Here is a 24,248-nt window from a genome sequence, read left to right on the forward strand (position 1 = left end):
GGACTGTGTGAAGAAATGGTTGTAATTCCTACACGGTTCATACTACATTTTTGAAAAAAGCCTTAAATGAAAGCTGAGAGTCTGCACTTTAAGCAGGTATTCATTGTTTCATTTAAAACCCATTGTGGTGGTGTACAGAGCCAAAATGACGACAACTGTATCATTGTCCAAATAATTATGGACCTGACTGTAGATAGCCCTTTCCAACAGAGAACTGAAGCTGTTATATCCATCTATGGTCACTTCAAAGCCACCAGACTCCTTTGACAAAAACAATAATTTTACTTTGCAAAATACAAGAGCTGCTGGTCTCTGCTGCCTCGATCAGTTAGTTAGTTTGTGTTACTGTGTGATTTTGGTGAATCAAAACTAACCCTATGAAACACCAAAATTACACAATAATACACACTAACTAACCGATCGAGACAGAGGTAAACCAGCAACTCCCTGAGTTCTGCAAGGTAAGAAATACATTTTGGTGCTGCTCACATCCAGAGGAGTACATTGCTTAGCTTCTGTGCTGGTACTCGGTGTCTGCTTGATCAAACTGGGGTGTGCCAACTGTGGTTGTATAAAGCCTTTGGTGGCTCCAGAGGAATCTGTGTGAAGTCTGATAAATTGCCCCAAGTGATGTCGCTCCTAATCTCTTCTTGAGGCTAAGTAAGCCGCTACTAGCATGACACACCCAAATTCTGAAACAAACAGTCGCAAACAGTTATTTGTTTTCATTGTGGTTGATGTAGGTGCCATGTTTTGACAAGGAGGTACGACTCATTGTATAGTAAGAGAATATCTGAGGTTCTGCTGCACCAATTTTTAATCGTTTTTTCAACTGCCCATCGAGAGATACAGATTTACAAATTTAAAGAAATGAAATAAAAAAGAATTCTCTACCCAACACAAAAAAACTGCATATTACATCAACACTACAAACTCAACATGACTGCTAGCTTTCAGTCAACAGTGAAATGCTCCATGTAAATAATACGAAACATCTCAACAGATGGCAAAGAGCGAGGAAGGCTGCAGCACTAACTTGGTGATCTTGAAGATCCTCAGCAGACGGAGAGCTCGCAGGACACTGATGCCAAAAGAAGTGCCAGGCCTGAAGAAACCCCACAGCACTTCAAAGATGCTGCCAACGATCACCTACAGACATATAAACGTACATGCATCTTCAATAAACACTACCAGAAACAAATGAGTCTAGGCTAACAGCTAGGACAGAGCCACAGTGAGACAGGAGAGAGGATCCAACAGAGACAGGTATAGAGGAAGAGAGGGCTGGTGCTGCATAATTTAAGAACACAAGCAGCTGGATTTTGGGGAAAACAAATATGTAGAGAGGGAGACAAAGTACTGACACTGCAGTCGAAACAGTTGAAGGAAGAGTGGAAGTAGAGACGCGGTCCTAGGCTGTACATCTTCAGAAACATCTCAGTCAGAAACAGAGCAAGAAACAGGAACTCTGCATAGTCTGGAAAACAAAACAAAAAAGGAATTTAGATTTGGAGCTTTACATGATGAAGAAGAGCCATTTGATTAATTCACAGCAGGTGTTTAAAACTGCCTCAAGGTGAAATGAAGTGTGACTCACAAAGGAAGTTGGAAAGCCAGAGGGGCTGGTTATGGTGAACAATGGCCACACACAGCGTGTTGAGAGCTACGAGGCCCAGCACTGTCCAGTAGAAAGTGTGTGTCTTTACCACACGGCGAATGGAGATGCGCAGGAGACGTTCCTTGCGGCGAAAATACGCTGTTGGACCTCGTTTGGCACTCCTGATACTTGCTCTAGCCATGGGGATGCCTTGAGGGATAAGCAGGAGACAGAGAGGGAAAGGTAGAGAGATACTGTTTTCTAACTAGCAGTGCTTGTACAACATGTTCCTGTTCTGAATCTCTAACTACGTCCCCAATTCTGTTTACAACCAGACTGCAGCAGAGCTCAGTGTGCCCCACTGAAGTATGCCTTACATTTTATGTGCCCATATTCATGAGGCTGTCCAGACTCCCACTCACCCACAGAGGAGATGTCACCATATTGTTCCTCCCCTGGTTGTCCTCGATGCACCGCATCCATCCCTCTCCTCTTGATGGTGGTGGCTCTCTTCAACACTGCGGACAGAGCAAGTTGAGCATGAAAAGTCCCAGAACAAGATGGAATGAAAAGATGAAATTAGAGGGGACATACTGTGTGCATAATAATAAGAAGTTTCATTTAAATAGCTCTTCTCCTAACAAGGTAATAAAGAGCTTTTCAGAAAAAAACACAGACAAATAAATAAATAAATAAATAGAATAACATACAAACAAATACAAAAAATATAAAATATAATATTATATTTCAGGATGGTGACACAAAGCAGACTTTGGGGCAACATGACCACAAAATACTGTTTACTTTTTGCTATTTGTTTTATTTAAACTCCCAAATTCAGTTTATCACTCCACCCTAAGATTTATATTTGCTAACCATCACTCTACTTATCAATGCATCTTGTATGAAAACATTGGGTGACCATCTCTAACAGTTAGATGTGATAGGCACTGGTTTCTAGTTATTTATAAAGCCTTAAATGGCAACATGGCTTCATATGTCATTTCTTTATTAAATTTTTTTTTAATTGTGAACAATACAGTGTAACCATTGCAACATATCATCGTGCATGTTTGGTTTTACTGTCCTGTCACTTTGTCTCCATCCGTCTGTTCTCCTGTGCCCTCCAGAAGGTGTAGTGCTTCTGTTTTAATTTGCTTTAATTTTACTCTTGACATCATTGCCTCAATAATTCCTCAAGATTTAAATAAAAGTTGGATGAATAAATGAATAAATGTTTTGATCACATTGGACTGAATCACAGATTTTTGAAGTGTTGCTGGTTCCATGTTTACGTGGCCCAAAAAACAGCCTTGTGTGACCACCTTTACATCTTAAAACACTAATAGGCAGACTCAGGCAGTATGTAACTGTGGAAACTTAAATAATGATGAAGCAAATGACAAAGGGAATCACAAAGAGGATCATCTACACGACAAGCTAATGTCTGTGAAGTTTCAGCTGAGAGGGAAAGTTGAGCTCATTAACGTTGCAGCTGAATGAGATAAAAATGATCATTTAATGTACAATGTGCAATGATCCAAACAAACTGAGTGCAAACCTTCTGCTGCTGTAATATGATTTCCATCATAGCAAACCATGCTCCGAGGCGACTTGACGGTCCATGCATTTCTCTTATTTGAGCTGCGGCCATACAGTATCGGTGACACGCCGTGCAGTGCACACATGCTGGAGTGAGTGTGATGAGTATGTTTTGGCCTTTTCACTGACTGTTCATGATTACCTTTCAGCCTATCCTTCCCTCGCTCACACACACATCTCCCTGCTACCTTGTGATTTCTGAATCTACTTGCAGTCAATATTTGCTTGGGGACTTTATTTAATAAGCTGTTGATCAAACACACACAGAAACACACAGATACACAAAAAGATTGCAGCCATTTCACTCACACACACACACACACACCCACACACACACACACAGAGGAGTGTTTGCTAAAGGCATGAACACTGAGCCCTGTCAACAAACACAGACACACACACACACACACACACACACACACCCAAGCACATGCATGCTGCTGCCTTTTCAGACCAATGGTTGCTACGGCAACCGTACTGTGCCGCCTTTCTTTTTAATCAAAGCTATCACAGCTTCCGCATTTATTTCCATCCCAACAGCTGGAGCCACTATCTGTTTCTACTACAGATTTGTATCATCCAATTTATTTCTACCTTGTCAGAGTGGCTTTGTTCTTCAAGTGACAGAAACATACTGAACAAGAAACACACCTGAACCAAGGATTTGCTCTCCTTTTTCTATGTCAAACAAAGTGTTTGTATGTTTGTATTTGAGCAACAGTGCGTGCGTGTGTGTGTGTGTGTGTGTGTGTGTGTGTGTGTGTGTGTGTGTGGGGCAAATGAGGTGGAGAAGTTGGTGAGGGCGAGAGCAGAACAGAGGACGGTTCTCACCATAGGCACCACCTGTACTCCACTCTGGGAGGCTCCTGAGAGCTGCCAATCAATCAACATTTAATAAAAGCCGTGCTGGTTTAGCGAGGAGGAAAGGTCAAAGTAGAGTTGAGAGGGTCAGAGTAGGCACTTACAGTAACTGTCTGTAGGGCACCGTGTCTAGTGTCACTACCACACTAATTGTCTCTATGTGACATTGAGAGCTGTAGAGAGCGATGTAATGGTGCATAATCTGTGCAAGTGCACCACACTCAATACAACATGTCCTGAACTTACGTAATATACTGCACTGTATATATTTATGTATTTATTTTCTGCAGTTGGTGTCAATATTGAATCCTTTTCAAGTTTTCCAGCTCAGCAGTGAAATATCAACAAGGCTAAAAGACTATAGCCACGCTAGCAGCTCTTTGAGGCTGTAGGTACAGCAATGATTTGTGCTAGTGAGCATGTTCACAGTGACAATGCTAAGATTTATGACAGCAACGTCTGATACCAACTGTGGGGCATAAAGATTGGTTACAACATTATTTGACATTGGTACTGGGCTGCTCACCCAACTTATGCTGATGTTAAAGTAAGACAAGGGTAGCTTTGCAGGGGTGATGAATCAAAGTACTGGAAAAATTCAAATTCTGACCTAGTGATGTCACTAGATAAAAGCTAGAGGATCACCTAAAGCCGGGCTGAGACTACAGGAATTTTAAAATCCTACCTGATTTTAAATTTGGGTTGCATCACACACATAAGTAGAAATGTTCTGCTCTCTGATTTCAAACATGCGCACACTACAAGATTTGAAAATAATGGCGCATCACAGACCACAGGATATCATTAACATTATTGTGCTAGAGGAGCATGAACGCACCACCTCACGTGATCTCATGGGGAAGCAGATGTAAGCAAAATGGAGATTGACGAGGTGCGACACTTTGCTGTAATGTTGACGATGCTTTGCTTTGAAAACAAAAGCAGAAGGCTAAACGAGAAAATGATTGGGGAGACGCAGTCAACACGAGATGTTTATTTTATAGTGGGAGCTGGAGGTGAGATTTAATAGTCAGTTTTAATCTCAACAGCAGTATCCTAACTAACACTAGCCTCAAGGGCTAGAATGTTTAGCATTGCTTGGCAACACCGTCAGCTGCTCTATTCTGATGTAATCATAACCGTAATCATCCAGATTTTAAATTCTAAATGTGAAACATGTTTGAAACGATCAGGGCAGCCCTGATGAGTATGTGAGCAGTTCATGAGGTTTAAAACAGGGTCTGTAAACTTCTCACATTACTAAATAATCTGGGCTGAGTATTGGTTCTGACCAAGGTCCCAGACTGGATTTCTCCTGATAGTCAGGAGGGGTGAAGTCGGGATAACTCAGCCCAAAACGTCTCTAGTCTGAGCCCAGCTTACGTCTGTAGGATTCATCCTCCAGGAGTGTTTGAACAAAAATTCATGGCAATCCAGTTTTGAGATATTTCAGTCTGGACCAAAGTGGTGGACCTATAACTAACTGACATTGACACTGCTTGCTGCTAGTATGGCTAAAAATGATCAACTAGCTTGAAATGTAATTTAATTTCACTGGAAAGAGCTTTTATAACTCCAATATGTATACCTTTAAAAATAGTGTGTCAAGCTAAAATCACAGACAAATACATAATACAGACTTTAATAGCATTTGCTTGAGTAGCCTTTACAAAGCACATTTAGTGCATTTAGTGTGCATGCCAGCATTAAACTGATTCAGTTGAAGATAGACAGAACGTAAAGCAATGTGAGGATAGCAGAAAGACAATGTGCACAATGAAACCAGGAAAAATAATGATCTCTGCTTACTTACCGTCGAGGGCAGAAGGTCCTGAATTCTTATTCTCCTCAGCGAGCATCACTTCCTCTAGAAAGCAAAAAGTCAAGCCACAATCAGAAATGAGCAGCAGATGATGGCTCAGATGGAGAAAGAGATATACTGGCATCTTTTGTGACTATATCTAAATCTCAATTACGGTGGAGAAAGCACCTGACAGAAAGCAGGTCGCATCAGATAGTCCCACGTTCCACTATTGAAAGGATTAGTCTTAAAGCTTAAAGTGAAATATCGATTTTGCTTTTCTCATCAAGAGTCTTGGTCTCCCTGCGCTGTGACTGGGACTAAAGCTACCTGCTCTGTCGATCCAGGCCCGATAGCCGTTGAGCTCTCTCTCAATCTGCTGTTGGCGTCTCAGTTTCATGAAGGCCCTGCGGTTTTCCACCCTCTCCCTCTCCTTGGCAAATTCCCTGCAGAACAGAATCAAACCACAGAATCATTTATTTACTCTTTGAGGGTACGGGGATTTACTGTCACATGGATAAATAATTCCTCTTGGAGACAATCACCCGGGAAGAGCTATTGTTGTCTTGAACTAAGCTCCTCTCATTGTTCATTCAAACACAAGAGGAGAGGAGAGCAAGGCAAAGGAGGTCTCTTCTCTCGCTCAGTGGAGATAATGATAATGTGGATCCCCCATTAACCTTTCTGTAGTACTAATTAACTTGTATAGACTTTAACACCATGTACTCAAACAGCACAGTTTGGCTTGACAGTAGCTTGTTTGCCAGCCACCTCACTAGTCAGTAAAAAAACAACTTACAGTGTGTCGTCTGGTTTTCAGACTGCCAGGTCCTAAATCAACAGCAACAACAACACCAGCTGACTGTGTGGCTGTAGCCCATTTCAGGGGGTGTCTGCTTTGACGGATGTGGTGTAGACTTGAAAGGGCCTGAAAACTAGTAGGCAGAACCTGTACCCACTCCACAAAAGATTCAATCTATCCTGACAAAGACCAAACTAATGGTGTGTTTGAGTGGCCCTTACTCAGCGAAGGTAATGCCTTTGTCCCTTGTGGCACATGGCACCACAATGCCCCAAAGCCCCACACCCAAACCCCCTTACCTGGCGTGTCAGTGTGCTGTTTTGTAAGGCCCCTCACCTAAGACGAATTTGGCATGGGAGCTAAAAATCAAGTCATAAAGTGAAACATTTCACCTGCATCACCAATGAGTTAAAAAGGACCACCTAAAGGCCCCATTGGGCAGCTGTAGCACGGGAGGTAGAACAGCTGTCTACGAATCAGAAGGTCAGTAGGTCAATGCCTGGTCCCTGCAGGCTAGAAAAGCACCACCTTGGTTCGGATTTTTAGGTGTAAAGATGCGCTTAGACACAAATACGATCAACAGAAAGTTGTATTATTTCATATTTGGTTGATAAAGGCCAATGTAGTCATGGCAAGCATAATAAAAAGCTGGTAAAATGATGTATTTACGAGCTATGAGCTAGAAAAGCCCCATAAATCTCCCTCACAAAAGGCGGAAACCTTAATGAGTTTAAAATGAACCTGGATTGAACTTCCTGGTAACTGTTTGTAAACATACTCGGCAGCGAAAATGAAAGTCAAACCCAGATTCATTCTCGTTTGGCATTTCACCTCGCCATATGTGCTTTTCTTTGGCGCTGGGTCTCTTGGATGCCTGCTGCACGCCCATAAATAGCCCGAACACAGAAAATAAGAGGAAAATATAAAAACACAGGCAGACAGCAGAGTCTCTGCAGGAAACAAAACTCAACACACTTCTAGTGGGTTATAACTCATGTTTGAGAGGGATTACTTCTGTATGAGTCTATGCTTTGTTTTTAGGAAAACCCTGCATAGTGTATCTTTAAACATGAACCTACCCAGAGAGGACTCCCAGCACCAGGTTCAGGACAAAGAAAGAGCCGATGATGATGAGAGGGATGAAATAGAGCCAGTTCCAGTTGGGGCCCAAGGCATCGTCGGTCTGAAACATCAAAATAAATTCTAAATTCAGTAAAATCACGTCACGGCTGGAGCAGACTCATGCTGCCACTGGGATACAAGACAAAAATACACAGGTGTAGGTGTTTGGGTGGCTGCTGAAAGTTTAAGTCGGAGGGCAGGCAGGGCATTGAACAGAGACATCATGTGTATTGATCTACTCTGGCCTCACAGGAAGAGTGTGGAGGAGAGTGGAGAAGTTACTGTATGAAGCCAATATAGAAACAGAGTATTACATCTTTACTTTAGTCAGTAAGTCTGTATGGTCAGCAGTTCTTTTTCAGCTGCACAGTAGCAGTGCGTCGTCCCCCTCTTTCCTTCCTCTTTTATTGTTCATCTGCAAAGCTCATTCAGCATCACTTTAGACAACATAATACAATCACTCTGGAAAATCATCTGCCTTCATCCGTCTCAATAAAAACTGAAAGAGCCGGCAGCTGACCGCAAATTACACCCTGGGACAGCAGTTTGTGTGTGTGAGTGTGTGCTTATGGTTGTTGCTTTACCAAGATAATCTAAGGTAGAAGAAGAAACAACAAAAATGACAAAGAAATTAATACTCATAGGTGTTCTGTTTCTCCCACAGGATGAGTAAGGCTCAAACTTTTACTTCTGCAATTGTCTTTTGGTTTCCACATATTTATTAACTGACAATAGTGATTTTTGGCCACAATAAGTACATATATAAATTTTTTTTAGAAATAGTATATACAAGACACATAAAATAATGACCTACAGCCTATACTTGTCTATTCTTCTTTCTTTTATCCTGATTAAAACTGGCTCATTAATGGAAATCTTTAGACTATAGCTAAAGTCCACCACTCTGACTTCTTAAATACTTATTATTATCTGTTATCAAATCTAATGCTTAAGAGTTTTGGATAAATTCAGTGTTTTTTGGCCTTGGGGGAGTGTCGCAACTATTATTTTTTATCTTCATAAATCTTCAACTGATTAAATTTCAACAAAACTTCTGTAAGCAGTTTGGACCTTGATGAGTGTGTTTCTTTATTGGTTTGAAAATTGATTAAAAACTGGGCCTCAAACACTCAAAAATGTTTGATTGGAAAAGCTTTGGAACAATAATTTTTCATAATTTTCTTCTATTGCCAAAAGTAAATGAAAGTGAAATGCACAAACTTTTTCAGAATGATCCAATCTCGTCTTAAATAATAAAGCAATTTAAACTGAGAGAACTGTTGTTCTGATGGCAGCACTGAGCCAGGCATCTGAATGTTGAAATTAAATATTTTATCCATCTATGTAGTGACTTTGCAAATACCAAAGTGTCCAGGCCTTCGTGAGTAGAATGATATATATATTTTTTGCAGTCGCTACTCCCATGTGTTTTAACATAGGCAGTGTTTTGTACAGTGTCCCTATCTGAGGATTGGATCTTGTAATTCAGCTGCAGCCAGAGGTGGACATGATTGGACTTGATTTGTTGGATGGTCATGCAGGCAACAGATATATCAAATTAGCAAATGGTGCCGCTGCTTGCTTTTCTGTTTACATACCATGTGTGTGTGTGTGTGTGTGTGTGTGTGTGTCTGCGGTCCAGCTCCTCTCACTCTGACATAGATGCCCAAGAAGCGCACTGCAGCACCTCATCCCTGTTTTACAGTTACGCTACAGCACAAAAAGGCATTGTTTCTGGCTTCAACACTCACTAAGAACATCATAGAGTATTTTCCTTTTTTCTTTTACATAACTGCAGGGGAATTCAAAACACATTCTCTAGCTTTTGCAATTGAACTAAGAGTCCTTGAGCATTAAAAACATCCAGTTCACTTGACTTCCTGTCAATCCTACAGAGCAACAATATTTCTGACTCAGTCTGCTCTTATTCGAAATCAATCTTGAACAATTGACTGCTCCAGGATGTGGACCAGGAGGACTTGAAGATATCAGTCAAGCAGGATGACAAAACTACATGCCAATACATGCCAATGAGTCAATATATCACATGAACATGAGAGAATAAAAATACTTTAAGACGCATGGTTCTGCTAAACCTGCCTTGAGAATCATGGTAAAATAAATAATACACATTAGTTCCTTGTACTGAAATATGGGTAAACAGAAAAGACTATTTTTAATCTACTCGTCGTCATATTCACACAGAACATAGCAGAGGTGTATACAGTCATTAATCCTAGATTACATTTCTAAGAGATTCTGAAGCGTGCCATATTTCATAACTAGTAGGTGGGCAGTCTAATCTCTATTCAGCTGTTGCAGCATGTTGCAGCAGGTTATACATGTCTCAGGATAGATGGAATAAAAATGGCAAGCTGAGAGCAAAACAGGAATCAACAGAGCACTCTGCAGTTTCAACAGAAAAATCACAAGCCAGTAACCCCCTGTCCCCATGTTCTCCATCCACAGGCAGACCGCCTGGCAGAGGGGGATGCAGGGGTTACAGACCTCCACTCAGCTAGTATCAGAGTGCTGGAGCCAAAGCCACTTCTCTTCTTTAGCGTTAATGGAGTCTAAATTGTGACAAAACGCTGCTGCACCTCAATAATTTGCAGCAATTCTGGGAAATATTATGAGTGGCACATATATCTGTGTGTGTGTGTGTGTGTGTGTGTGTGTGTGTGAGCAGTCTCACATTGTAGAGTACAGTGGTCCATCCCTCCATGGTGATGCACTGGAAGACAGTGAGAACAGCAAACAGGATGTTGTCAAACTGAGTGATGCCGTCATTAGGGCCAATCCAGGTATCGGAGCAGGTGTATTTGGCCGGACACTGACGCACGCCACACGGGACCTCGTACTCAGAGGAGTCCACTGTCTCGTTTTCTGAACAGAATGGTGCATAGAGAGATAGAGAGAGAAAAAAGGAAGAAAAATGTTATGTGTCTTACATGAGTCCATAGTTCCCAACATCAGACAACAGACCTTACCTTGTTCAATGAATGAATTTGAAAACTATTCAACACTTTTCACACAGAATCTGAGAGTATGAATCTTTTGTTTTTTCGCCTACTGGTTTTTATGCTTCATCACATGAAGTTTAATCCTGCTAGATGATCTAGGCCAATCCATAAGTACCCATCATATCATGCTAGCTTGTCGGGAGGGGGCTAATTAACAAAATTTAGCTACATTTTGATGAGGGAAAAAACTGGCATGGCCATTTTCACAGGGGTCATTTGACCTCTAACCTCAAGGTATCTGACCGAAAGTGGGTTCTATGGGTACCCAAAAGTCTCCCCTTTACAAGCATGCCCATTTTATGCTAGTCCTATGCAGTTTAGGGCAATGTAGCTTTTTACATACAGTAAATGGTTGCCTACTGTATTTGAATATTTCTGCATAATGGGGTCCCTTAGAAGTCTTGAAATTGCACCTGTTGGGTATGACTGAGACGCTGAGACTGTTGTGGGTTCATTGGGCCCAGGTTTATTCATGCGTAATGAAGCTAGTCCCCATTGAACCCATTTTTCTAAAGGACCTATTTGAATAAAGTGACCTATCATGGCCTTTAGGATTATCACAGCCTCATGAAACTTGAAAACTACAAACTAGAGACCCTGGGCCTTCAGAGGATGAATGGTTTTTATAGGTAAGTTGAAAATATTTCTTTTCTTTCAGTACATAAGTGTTTGCCGTCCAATCTCTGAAAACTGCAATTCTTACAGAAATCTTTAAATGTCAAAGTTTTTGATACCAAATAATAGCAAAGATTTTTCTGTGGTGTTCCTCAAGGACTTGGTGTCTTAGTGTGGTGTTATGGAGGGGTTTTTGACCATTTAAACAATTCCAATTCTAAAAAATTCTTTAATTTAGCACCAAATCTGTCTAACACATGGTATAAACCCAAAAATGCTGCGACGACAACGTTTATTACATTTTTATGACTAGAAAAACTTGACACACAGCATTGGGCTGCATCTCAAATTAATATTCAGGTTCATATACTATTGACCTGCTATATCCCCTTAAACATTACCTTGTACACAAGTCATCATTTAAGCTAAATTTGAAAAAATTCCCTGATGCGTTCTTGAGATATCACGTTCATGAGAATGAGATGGACACAACGTTACAGTGACCTTTTATCACCAAAATGTAATCAATTAATCCTTAAGTCCAAGTGGACATCTGTTAGCCTGTTGAGACCATCCTGATAACATGAGCTCATCATTCTCTTTTCGTCTCTGTAGAAGTCTGGACTCGGAGCCGCCCCAAACACTTTCAGTGGGAGGGAGTACTCGCCTTGACAGACAAACAGTGTAACAAAATACCCAGGAACATCTTTATCACCAACAGAGTAATGAATCAAGCTTTTGCCAAATCCAGTCAGAAGAACTGCGAATATGTCTCTTCCTCTGAGAAACTTGAGTGCTTCTTGTTTAATTGAAGCGGTCTTTGTGGAAAAAAAGCTTGTTTAGTGGACTAACTTTGCACTTGAAGGGATGCCCGTTCACTTACGTTTTAACAGGTCTGACGCTACGGCTGTATCCAGGCTAACGGCTAGCATGCTAACTATTATTTCTATGTCACTAGTCACTTGAAACAAATTTAGGACGATAGGAGACGGGTTGAAATAAACAGAAATTTCCCTTTCTCTATTTCTGCAACTTCACTTATAGCTGTGTTTACAAATGTTAAATTAGTGCTGCATCTCTGCAATCTCTGCATATGAGGCGGGGCGGCACTGAGTCCAGACTGATAGTGAGAGCAAAACAGAATGTTTGAGCTTGCATCATCAGGATGGTCTTACCAGGCCAAATGTGATGAAATTCCCACAGTGTGTTCTTGAGATATCACATTCACGAGAGTGAGATGGATGGACAGAAGGACAGACGGACAGACAGATAAACGGACAGACAGACAGACAGACAACATGAAAACTTGATGGCTCCGGCCTGCGTCCATAATGCCCCCGGCCTCCTTATGCCTCTGTCCCAGCTGAGGCATAAAATCCCTCTGTATTAAACAGTGGAGCAGCTTGTCTGAACTGTAACGTGACCATTCAGTGACAGAAAATACTCACTTCAGTCCGTCTGTGTTATCTAACTGTCCATTCAGCTTCAGTGTGATGGGAGCAGCTCGAAGGTTAATGACAGCTGTGAATGTACAATGAGCCATTGTGGCACACTGCATTGTTGGTTTTAATTATACAGGACAACACTGCCAGTTTGGTTTGATCAAGCCTGCAGGTGCAGCCTGGCGTGCCATTGTGCGTACGTGTGTATGCATTTGTGATTACGACAATGGAGCTACTACCTAAGGAGCTATGTACACGTCACGCAGCAGCCACACACATACAGAAGATCCACAAAAACAGCAGCAACAGAATGAGCTCAGTCCCGACTCTTTGCTTTTATCTTCTGTGTTGCAGTTTGCTGTCAAAATAGTTCTAATATTAGTCTTTTATCTGTTTACATTTATGAATTATTCACAGCCATTTCAGGCCCTTTCTGCAAATTGCTCTCTTTTGTTTCATTCATGCCATCAGTTCGTGGCAGAGGTGTTGAGACAATTCTCTGTTTTGCAGTAGAGTTCAAATTAGAGCTTGGCTGAAGATGAATAAAATATCTGAACAACAGTAATCACAAGATGTCACTATTGGCTACCAACACAAATGGAGCACTATGAATCATTGCACATGTGTGTGTGTATCTAAACTGGAAGACTGAATTAGTACAAATAACTCACCAGTTATGTGGAATAAAGTCCTAACACACAGTGATTTAGCCAAATTTAAGACAGATCTTTGGACAAATCATCTTTTTCTTATTCAAGCATTGCAGGTAAGTAAAAAGGTAAGTAGTATATACTTGGTTCTATGCAAAGACAATGGGAATATTGTTATTAGAGCGAGTTAGATAAATTTACATTTTGCCGACAGGTAAGTAAAGGTGTAAAGAAAAAAAGGCAGTATTAGGTTGAGTGAAGGTTTGTTACATCTAAAATGGGGCCTTTCTTGTAGACTTGACTCATTTTGATCAACAAATTAAAATATGGATAAATAACATTAGATAAAAGGTTTGTGGCAAAGACTTCAGACTACAAATTCAAATGTAAGACATAATAATTTCAGACTCTTTAAGACATTTTAAGGGCCTGCAGACCTCCTGATAATACGCAGCATAGACCTGTGTGCGATAGAGACATTATACACTGAGTGAATCTCTACCCAGTATTCCAGGCTGTGGCGTGCAGGTGTAGTGCAGTTTGCCGCTGTAAAACTCCAGGCCGATGATGGCGAACATGAGGATTGCAAAAAAGAGCAGCAGGCCGATCTGCAGCAGAGGAACCATGGCCTTCATTATGGACTTTAGGACTATCTGCAGACCTGGAGGAAGAGCACACAGTGAGCTGAAGTGAAAACGCACTTAGAACAGTACAAATATGTAAAACATGCACGTCATAAAACATAATATTTGAACATCGCTTCACAATGATTGAAAAAATGTAATTTTCGAGGGGTGCTCAAGCGATTGGTTAATTTAACAATTGGCTGATCATCGGAAATTGTCAGTTATTCTGTTAATAAATCGTTTAAGTAATTTAAGCAAAAACATCAAGGATACACTCGCCCCAATTTCTCAATGAATATTTGCTTGTTGTCTGAGTGTTTTATGATTGTTATCTTATTGAAATTTTTAATGTTGGTCATACAAAACAACCAGTTTGAAGATGTTAGCTTGGGCTCTAAGAAATTGTTATTTTTTTCTGCTTTTTTCCTGACATTGTACAAACCACATTAATCAAAAGATTAATTACAAAAATAATCTGCAGATTAATCAATATTGAAAATACTCATTAGTTGCAGCACTTAGCCTTGGGTTATTGCAATACTTCATGCTGATCATTGATTCATTTAAGGGGACCAATCATGCTTTTCCTTATTTTCTGTCATATATATATATATAATCCCACAATGCCCATATGTTGATGTTAAATGTGGACAAAGTTTTAAATAATAGGGTAAATATAAAAGTAATCCCTGTGAGCAAAAAAGACTCAGGCTTCAGACTGTACTGAATACTCTCTTCCCAAGGTTTTTTTTTTTTTTTTTTTTCAAATTTTGGCTACAAGCTGCAACATCAGCTCCTGAAGGATATATATATCATATGGTCATCTACTTCAGGCACGCTACTGCAAGTGTAACATAACATAGCCTACACTGCAATATGTAGCTACACCCTGATGCCAGGGAAACGTGCAATCTTTGTCGCTAATGTTTCTCCCTGATTTCGGATCATATTACTGCTGGAACATTTCCTGTTCTGTTAAGAAACGTTTACTGGTTATTCTTCACATTAAAAAGTTCTGCCATTCTGTTACAGTTATTTCCCCCAGCTGCAGTACACTGCTAACCTAATTGTAGCTATAAGCTAATGACACTGAAACATGTAAACTTTGTTGCCAATGTTGTAAATTTCTCCCTGAATTTCAGATCATATTCCTGCTGGAACATGTTCGGTTGTGTTAAGAAGCTTTTAGTGATGATTTTTGACAGTAAAAAGTGCTGCTATTCTCTGTTACAGTTATCTGTCTGGTTGCTATGACGCTGAGATACGGAAGACCATGAAATGCTGACCAATCACAACAAACTAAGCTTTTTCGGTGGGGGGACTTTGGATTTTGGCAAAGCAGAGACACTATTTTTTTAAAAGACATTTAGATTTAGATATTCTAATGTATGTATTTTTAAGTTTGTCTGAGGATGGAGGCTAAATTTCAGAGGCGATGTCTAAAAACTTGGCCAAATACCACCAACTGCTCAACTAGATACACTTTTTTTTTTAAACTTGACTCTTCAACTCTTCATATTTGGTACTCACTGGGGATGCCTGAGACCAGTTTAAGGGGTCGAAGCACTCGCACCGCCCTCAGGGTCCTCAGGTCCACTGAGATGTTCATATGCGCCCCTGCAGCGGCCAGGATCCTGCAGAGATGAACACAAATCCACATCAACAGAGTCACAGTGCAGAATGCTACAATTTTATGCTTTATAATCTATTGCAGAGCAGTGTCAAAAAGGGGACTCAGACACCACGCATAAACACGCTGAGGCCATCACACACAGTGTTGGTGGATGGCTGCAGTGCTTAGATATGGAGCGTGAGGACATGAGGGTCTCCAGTATGCAGAGAGAAAACAGAGAAAACAACAGGGATGTTTTTGGGGGCTTTTGGCTGTTTCGCAGTGTGTGGGAGGATGGCTGTGACAACTGCTATTTAGGAGGAGAACAAAGAAAGACACCCTCAGGCTGGAGAGACATGAGGCTTGCGGACAAGCACATGCGTGGACACACACACATCGCAAACACATCGACCTCTTATCTGCTACACAAAGTCCTACAAAAGTTCCATTTTTACTTTATCTTGTTTTGTGTCCTCTATCCCCCCCGCCCTCTAAATACACCTCTGTGGCCTTCAGCCATCACACTGATGAGAAAAAGAAAGGCAGTGTCTGGTGATCTCCCCCCCTGCTTCCTCATTAGTCTGCCCTCCTGCTTCCTTTCTCTCTCTGCTCTCTATACCCTCATATCTTGCTCTTCATCCCTAAACCTCTCTCCTCTCATCTCCCTCTTCCTCCACCTGTTTTTACAACCTCCTTCCAATTAGACTTGCACTTCTGACTCTGTTTATCCATTTTCCACTGACCTGAACACACATTTATTCCCCTTTCACCCGGATACCTACTGAGAGAGAGACAGAGATGGATGGGGAAGTGAGGTAAAAACAAAAGAAAAATTGCAAACGGGGAGTTGAGGAAATGGTCTTGCTGAAGAGAGGATACAGCAGCAAAACTTTGAAGACAGAGTAACATAAGATTCACACTCTCCAAACTCTAAAACATAGATTTATACTGTACGTAAATGCACGTTGCTCATCTGGTCAGTTGCAACTATTGAAAGATAAATAATTGTACTCATTAAATGTTCTGTATGTAACTTTCAGAAAATCCTTGTTCCACCACAACAGTGACAAACACAAGACTGACCATGATTGACCACCATCATGTTGTTAACTTTACTATCTGCAGTATTTCTGTTTCATCTGGCTCTGTGATACTAACTAGCTTGCTGTTTGCAAATGACTTTCTCAGCTGATGTTACAAAGCAACCTATGGAGAACCATGCAGTGAACCTTTACAGTAAGTTGGCTCACCTTAACTTAGGTTATGGTTAGCTTGTTTGCTACCCAGCTAGTTAGCTATGCTGCATGGATCTCGTTGCCTGGTAAATGTTAAATTAATTTGCGAACCAACTCTGGGAGTCTGGACCATCTGGATGAAGCTGACGTTAACCACTCAATACAGTTTTTTGCAATGCTTGCTCGCTAACAATGCATCCGCATTAGAAAGCATCCAAAGTTAGCTAACATTAGCCTGCTAAAACCACAATATATATCATGTCAGTGTTTTCTCTGGGATTTTTAACACCAGGAGAACTGACGTTTTGATATAGGGCACTGAATTTGATGAATACACCTTTTATCACACCACAATTGAGACAAGAAATGAGAAGAGAATGATCCCCAGTCAGCAACTGTAACAGTTCGAATCCAGCCAACGCAAACCTCAGCGGTAAGTGAAGGCCTGTGTCCTGCTGCTGCAAAATGTAAATAATGGAAACACAGCATGTGCAGACTCTGTGATGCGATAGGGGCCAGTGTTGTGTCGAAAACTCTTTCCCCGTTGATGTGTGTTTCAGCCCTAACCCTAACCACCGGGGGGCGCTACGCATTAACGGGGGAAACACTTTTCAATAAAGGAACACATTTTGATACAGCATTGGTTGTTTTTTTATGTTAACAGACTCCATTTCTTAGATAACAGTAGCTACTGTTGCACACTGTAGTGATTCGGCCCAAATGTTTTACAAAGAAGTTAGTTCACAGACTGTTACAGACAACTGAGAAAGTCAGGAAAGTCTTGTTTTTTTAAGTTACCTTACAGTCTGTTCACCCATTACCAAGAAAATGTGATTAATACATGTAAAAAGTTACATATAGTACCTTTAAATTCACTTTGATCATGAAGACTGGATAAAAATGAAGGCAACAACATATAAAGAAAGACTTTCTAAAGTAACTGAAAGGCGGATTAAGTAAAAGATTACAGCTTTGTAAGCAGATGATTTATGTGCAGCACAGTGTTAAAGAACCGTCTATATGCACAGTACTGTAATTTGCTCTAAGATGATAGCACAGTAGATCATCACACAGCTAGAAAAACAGATCCAATTACATTCCTGTGATACAGTGGTGAGAATCAGTCCCGTCTATATTGTTAGGAGACACAGAGCGTCATCTGATTTAATTAACAGAAGAAAGAGAGAGAGGAAGAGGTGAGAGAAAGATTAAAATAGCTCACCATCATCCACACACATACAGAAATAGAATGATCCTCATGGGTTTCACACCTCTAACAATTCCCCTTTGGATTTTCTCCTCTTTCCCCTCTCACTCAACACTCCACGTCTTTGTACTTCTCCCCTTATTCCCTCCTTTTACTCCAATCACTCCCTCTGCTGCCTCCTGCAACCTCTGTCATTTCATCCCCCACTTCCTCCATCTCTCAATCTTTCTTCAGACCATTAGTCAGTCCTGGCTGCTCTTTAGTTGTTATGGAGACTAGGGGATAGAGGATCTAAAAATGGCTTCCTCATTTAGTCCACTGTTCAGTGGATGTCCTGGGCCCTGTTTCCCAATAACGATTGTTTGTATAAGTTAAAAATGTCCAAACAAACTCCTCCTTTTTGCAGATGGAAATCGTGTAAAAGGGAGTTTTGTTTGTCAGCTTGTGTAAGCCAAGATTTAGTATGTGTTCCTGCTTGCAGATAAGAAAGCGTGCTGCTGGTTCTAAGTCCGGGTCTTTTTTGTATCTGTCTCTTGGGCAGCTGTCTGGGCGTCAGCAGTATCACCATAACACCAAGAGAACAGTGGCAACTTCTGATAAAGCCTGCAACTGCACATTAGAAATTAACTGTTCTGGTTGGCTAGATGCAAAGATATTCTCTTTATCTGTAGATGTACAGACAGAAAATATCAAATGTCAATTTCTCTGTGTTACATACTGATATTCTTACTTTAAAGAGGATGCCGATGTGTATGCATAGAGGGATTACTGAACTGGCATACCAAGCACAGGCCCAGGGGGGTCTACGTGTCAGGCCTCCCGCTGCAAACCGTCATCTGCAAAATATCACTCAAAGAGGCATGTATGGAGCAGGAAGAGGCTCAAAATGACCTCAAAGAAACATAAAAGGACAAAAGAGGAAAACAAAAACACCACATTGATGCATAACAGCTGCACAGAGACACACAGAGACTCACAATGATAATGAAAAGGGGCAAAACAACCACAAGGAGACATAAAATGACTACAAAGAGATGCATAACAGCTGCACAGAGACACACAGAGACTCACAATGACAATGAAAAGGGGCAAAACAACCACAAGGAGACATAAAATGACTACAAAGAGATGCATAACAGCTAAAGACTCAAAATGACTATAGAGGCACAAAATGACTACAAAGAGCTTCAAAACAACAAAAACGAGACGCAAAGCAACTACAAAAAGACTTAAAATGACCACTGAGAGACACAAAACAACTACAAAGAGATGCTAAACAACCTCAAGACTTAAAACAACCAAAGAGAAACAAAATATCCACAAAGAGACACAAAATAACTAAAGAGACACAAAATAAACATAAAGAGACACAAAATGACTACAAAAACACACAAAGAGACTAAGTACGACTACGAAAAGGGGCAAAATAACCACAAAGAGACACAAAATGACCACAAACAGATGCAAAGCAACAAAAAAGTGATGCAAAGCAACTACAGAGACTTAAAATAGACAAACAGATGCTAAACGACCACGAGACTCAAAATAATTAAAAAGAAACAAAATGACCACGAGACACAAAATATCAAAAGAGACACAGAATAACCATGAAGAGACACAAAATGCCCACAAAGACATGAAGATTACAGAGACTCAAAATGACAACTGCGAGACACAAAACAACTACAAAGAGATGCTAAGCCACCACAATGAGACTCAAAATGACTACAAAATAATGACAACAAAGAGACAAAAAACGATTAACAAAATGCAAAGCTAAACAACTACGACGTCTGTGTGTCTTGCTCCTATGTAAGAGAGGTGGTGGGGCCCTCTCCATGCCCTGGCATCCCAATGTGTCATAATCCACCAATGTGTGTATGATGTTCCAGTTGGACAAATTGTTTACAATGTGTTTGAGCAAATTATGCGTAAACTTTCCCAAAATTACAGTGCCGTGTGAGTACTTGTGCACAGTTGTTAAGAGCTGTCCATGGTGCTGAAATTACAGGAAACTGGATAGTTAGACTGTCTGTAAGCCACTCTTTATTGTATATTTAAAATAACATAAAATACAAATCTGAAATGATACAAAAGACACAACGAACAGCATTTTATAACACATCACACTGTACAACCTGGCATTGCTTTGTTAAAATGTAACCTAATTCATAGTTGGAGCTGCCAACTTGCTGCATTTCTCTCTCTTTCTCAGTTGTACCTGGTCTGGTCTGATTGCCAATCTACAACTTGAGAGGCCTCTCTGCTTTTCATCTTCTCCTCTTTCAGTTGGTGTTTAGATTTGGGTGTCTCACACACCAAAATAAATCCAAGTGTTAAACTGCAACCTCCTGACTGATTTGTTATTGACCTCTTGGTTAAATAAGCCTCTTACAGGCTGTTTTAGGCAGGAGTTGGACATTCTCTATCAAGGAAGAGAAATAATTACTTTACATAGACTGTGCAGACAGAAATGAGACATGTTTCATGAATTTACATGAACATATTGCCAAAATAATCTTATAACTGATACTTCCCTCATCACAGTGCTTTGTAATCATCATTACCACAGCTAAGCTTCATACTACTGCCGTCTGGACATTGGCATCCTCTATATGACCGAGATGAGGAAGGTGAAGGTTGGCCACAAAAACTGGCAGATGTAAATCAGCCAAGGGAAGCACAACACATGGCTGATTTGGCACAAATGACAGATTTTGGCAGACAGTTTATCTCCTCCCTGTAGTTTCCCCTCTCCCTATTGTAGGGCAATTCATTGATCTGTTTGTTATTTGTATTAGGTTACATCTAATTTATGATTTAAATACAATCACTCATGTTGTGTTAAAGACTATTTAATTCGTACAGAACCTCAGTGGTCATGATGACAGTATGTGCCAAGATTAAATGAAATTAACAAAATGATAAAGACTGCTGCTTCTGCCAGTATTGTTTTATTTTTTTCTAACTGCATTACATGTAACTTTCTATCAGTACACCGCAACCTCTACTATAATTTCATTACTCTATAATTTCTAAAAGTGTCTTAAGTTCATAACACCAGTGCAGTGTCTGTTCAAACGTGCCTGTTCAGAATGGGCTGCTGTTTGTAGCTTTCTCGAGAGCTGCTCATCCAAACAACTTCACACAACACTGCACTTCTTTGGTTCCTGGATAATATATCCGCCATTTGACCAGGAATATCTGTTGAAGTCAGGCATGTTTAAATCTCTCCTGTCATAATGTCCAGTAAAAATATTTCCCTCTGAGGATATGTAGGCTTAACGACATGTCCTAACAGCAAGCAAGCAAGCGTTTCTCTGTCCACACTGAATACGTTAAATATGCACTACTGTTACATCAAACAAACCACTGTATTATATTGTATATATATTGTGATACTTACTGGAAATGCCATACAATATAGACAACAGTAAGTAGGTTGTTATTAGTGATTATCATTTACCAGAAACTTTCAGCTCAACACATATGTTTGCAGGTCGGGTGGGGAGGATTGGCTCTCATAACAGGCTGGTTTGACCCAATTTAAAAAAAAACCCTGACCCACGCATCACTAACAGACATGCATACAGACCGATGAGACTCCTTCTTTATTAGTTGGATTTCAGATTCAACACTAAATTTCAAGAAAAATGATTTTGTAGCCTGCTGCAGTTCCAACACCTCTTCCAGTTTCTCTATTTTTTTCTCTCTCCCAACTAAAGTAGACAGTTAAGAAAAGTTTGTGTTACAGTTTAGGCCTGGAGGCGATGAGTGGGTCTTGCACTGGTTGAACCCCAGCGGTCACTTCATGGACACCTTGACTGATCTCAGAGACAACACACATCTAACAGGTGCCTGGTGTATCTACAAGTCATTTTTAGTCACCGGTAGCTGTCGCACAGAAAAACATCTTTGTTCAGCCTGCATGTATCTGCAGGCGTTATGTGAGATACACACTGCAGTGAACTGAGCCGAAGCCCTGGTCAGAGTTGTCAGCCATGATAAGTGAGTAACAGTGACATACCCTGAAGAACTGACAGCTCGCTGCTGCGTGACAAATCTATTGTGACAACCACCATGCCATGATACTGATAACGTTGTGACTTATGCTCCATGTCATTGTCAAGCTGCTGACTAATATGATATGAGTGCACCTGACTATTGTAGTGATATTAATTCCACAGCATGTGTTATTTACACCACCGGTTCTGAGCTCAGGGGTTACAGGATAATTTGGGTGTATCACAAGATTTGTTTATTGTGTTTTATTGCCTTTATTATCAGTGTTATCAATCATACATCTGCTTTTCTGCAATGACATGTCAAAACAGCCGCTGTGAAAAAGGTCTTTCCTTGTTATTTCTATGTGTTAAGGCCAGCTGGAGAACTTCTGTACAAGCTATTTGGTGACACGGATATTTTTCTTGGTTCCTCGAAATTTGACTTCTGGAAGGTTTTCCACTCAACAAAAAGCAATATACAGTATACAGTCATTAATGTTTCAGTGTGTACAATTCAGCGGCATGACTTGCAGTAGATTGCATCAGGAGGAAGAAATCCAGCAGCACTAAGCACTTTTGAGAGACACACCAATAATGCTTAAGTCGAACTGGATATAAAAATGTGGCATTTTCCCCCTGGTTATGTTTATTAGGGCCATTTTGGTGTAATATTGTGAAAGAATGACAGCGGATTTTATAGCAATAGATGATGCAGTTTTTCCTTTGGCATATCTTTGGCATATTCCATATGAAACTGTTGGTTGCGTTGGTGATATCTTCCAATGCTTCAGGCTGTATTCAGTTATTTTCTGATCATAAATCGCTCCCCTTTGCTCACCCAGAATAGACTAAAGAATCTGCTAGTGACAGGCTCCCACTAATGGCTCAGCTGTTGCATTCACATGTGACAATTTAGTGAAAGAGCTCTGAATAAAAGGTTCTTCTGCAGCTTTTATAATTTTAAGAGCATTTTAGCCTCAGAGCCAAAATCATTTCTAACATTTAATACCAGTAGGAAAAAGGGATGGGTATCGGTACTCAATACCTATAAGTCAGTGGTTCCCAACTGGTACAGCCACAAGGTCCAGATTTCTCTGGGTTCAACGTCCACACAGTCTAACACATTCAGCGTCATACTTGCGTTTGCCATGTCGTCAAGCTAGTTTGCTGTCTCTGTCAAGTAGCTGTCCATTATTCACTTACTCTACAGCAGAAAGCAGCACTTCAAAATTAAAACATCTGTATCAGAAATTCACTGTATTTAAAAATAAAGGGCGTGTTTTTAAAACTTGACACATTCTTGAGTTACTTGCAGTCCATTCACAATGGACCGGCGACCCACTTTTGGACTGTTCCGGTTGGGAACCACTATTTTAAGGTATCAACCAAAATAACCCAGTACTAGGTAGTATCAAACCTTTTCGAGTCAAACGATACCTGCATTTGATCATTTTTGTGCCAGGGGTCTGATCCTGGACTGTCCTGACTCCCCGCCGGATCAGCAAACTTTCGGTTGCTGTCTTCTCCAGAGCTGTCTACCAGCAGCAGCTAACAACCAACACCGAGCCATTAAACAGTCCCAACAAACACACACTGAAACAGCTCGACTCTGGCATTAAAGCCATAATAACTGTTAAGTGATGTTGGCCAAGGGTTGCTATCAGTAAACCCATTCACCTTGTGTGTGTGCAGAGCTCACACTCCAGCAGCAGCAGCTAGCAACCAACACCGAGCCGTTAAGCGATCCCAACAAACTCACACTGCAACAGCTTGTCTCTGTCATTAAACCCATAATAACTGTTAAGTAATGTTAGCCAGGGGTTGCTATCAGTAAGCCTTGTCACTCTGTGTGTGTGTGCAGAGCTCACACTCCTGCAGCAGCAGCTAACAACCAACACCAAGCTATTAAATGGTCCCAACTAACTCACTCTGAAACACAATATTGTGACACAATTGCTCATGTGAACATTAAATACCGTGACTGTCGATTTAGAGTTTTTTTTCCGCCGGAAATAAATGATGCTACGCTGATTCAACAACATTTAAGTG

At 40.7% G+C, this 24,248-nt stretch overlaps 1 protein-coding gene across 1 annotated transcript in view; it reads right to left on the reverse strand.

The window, feature by feature from the left end:
- Positions 1 to 24,248, reverse strand: part of LOC126396941 (voltage-dependent R-type calcium channel subunit alpha-1E) — a 151,831-nt gene that overhangs the window by 46,192 nt on the left and 81,391 nt on the right. Inside the window, exons 6-15 of the mRNA XM_050055329.1 lie at positions 15,672 to 15,775; positions 14,018 to 14,176; positions 10,481 to 10,671; positions 7,743 to 7,846; positions 6,192 to 6,307; positions 5,874 to 5,927; positions 2,020 to 2,115; positions 1,598 to 1,807; positions 1,365 to 1,477; positions 1,037 to 1,149 (exon numbers count right to left, since the gene is read on the reverse strand). Of these exons, the coding sequence (XP_049911286.1) occupies positions 1,037 to 1,149; positions 1,365 to 1,477; positions 1,598 to 1,807; positions 2,020 to 2,115; positions 5,874 to 5,927; positions 6,192 to 6,307; positions 7,743 to 7,846; positions 10,481 to 10,671; positions 14,018 to 14,176; positions 15,672 to 15,775 (1,260 nt within the window). The remainder of the gene's footprint in view (positions 1 to 1,036; positions 1,150 to 1,364; positions 1,478 to 1,597; positions 1,808 to 2,019; positions 2,116 to 5,873; positions 5,928 to 6,191; positions 6,308 to 7,742; positions 7,847 to 10,480; positions 10,672 to 14,017; positions 14,177 to 15,671; positions 15,776 to 24,248) is intronic.

This window comes from Epinephelus moara, chromosome 10 (genome assembly GCF_006386435.1).
Source record: "Epinephelus moara isolate mb chromosome 10, YSFRI_EMoa_1.0, whole genome shotgun sequence".
NCBI classification, from domain to species: Eukaryota; Metazoa; Chordata; class Actinopteri; order Perciformes; family Serranidae; genus Epinephelus; species Epinephelus moara.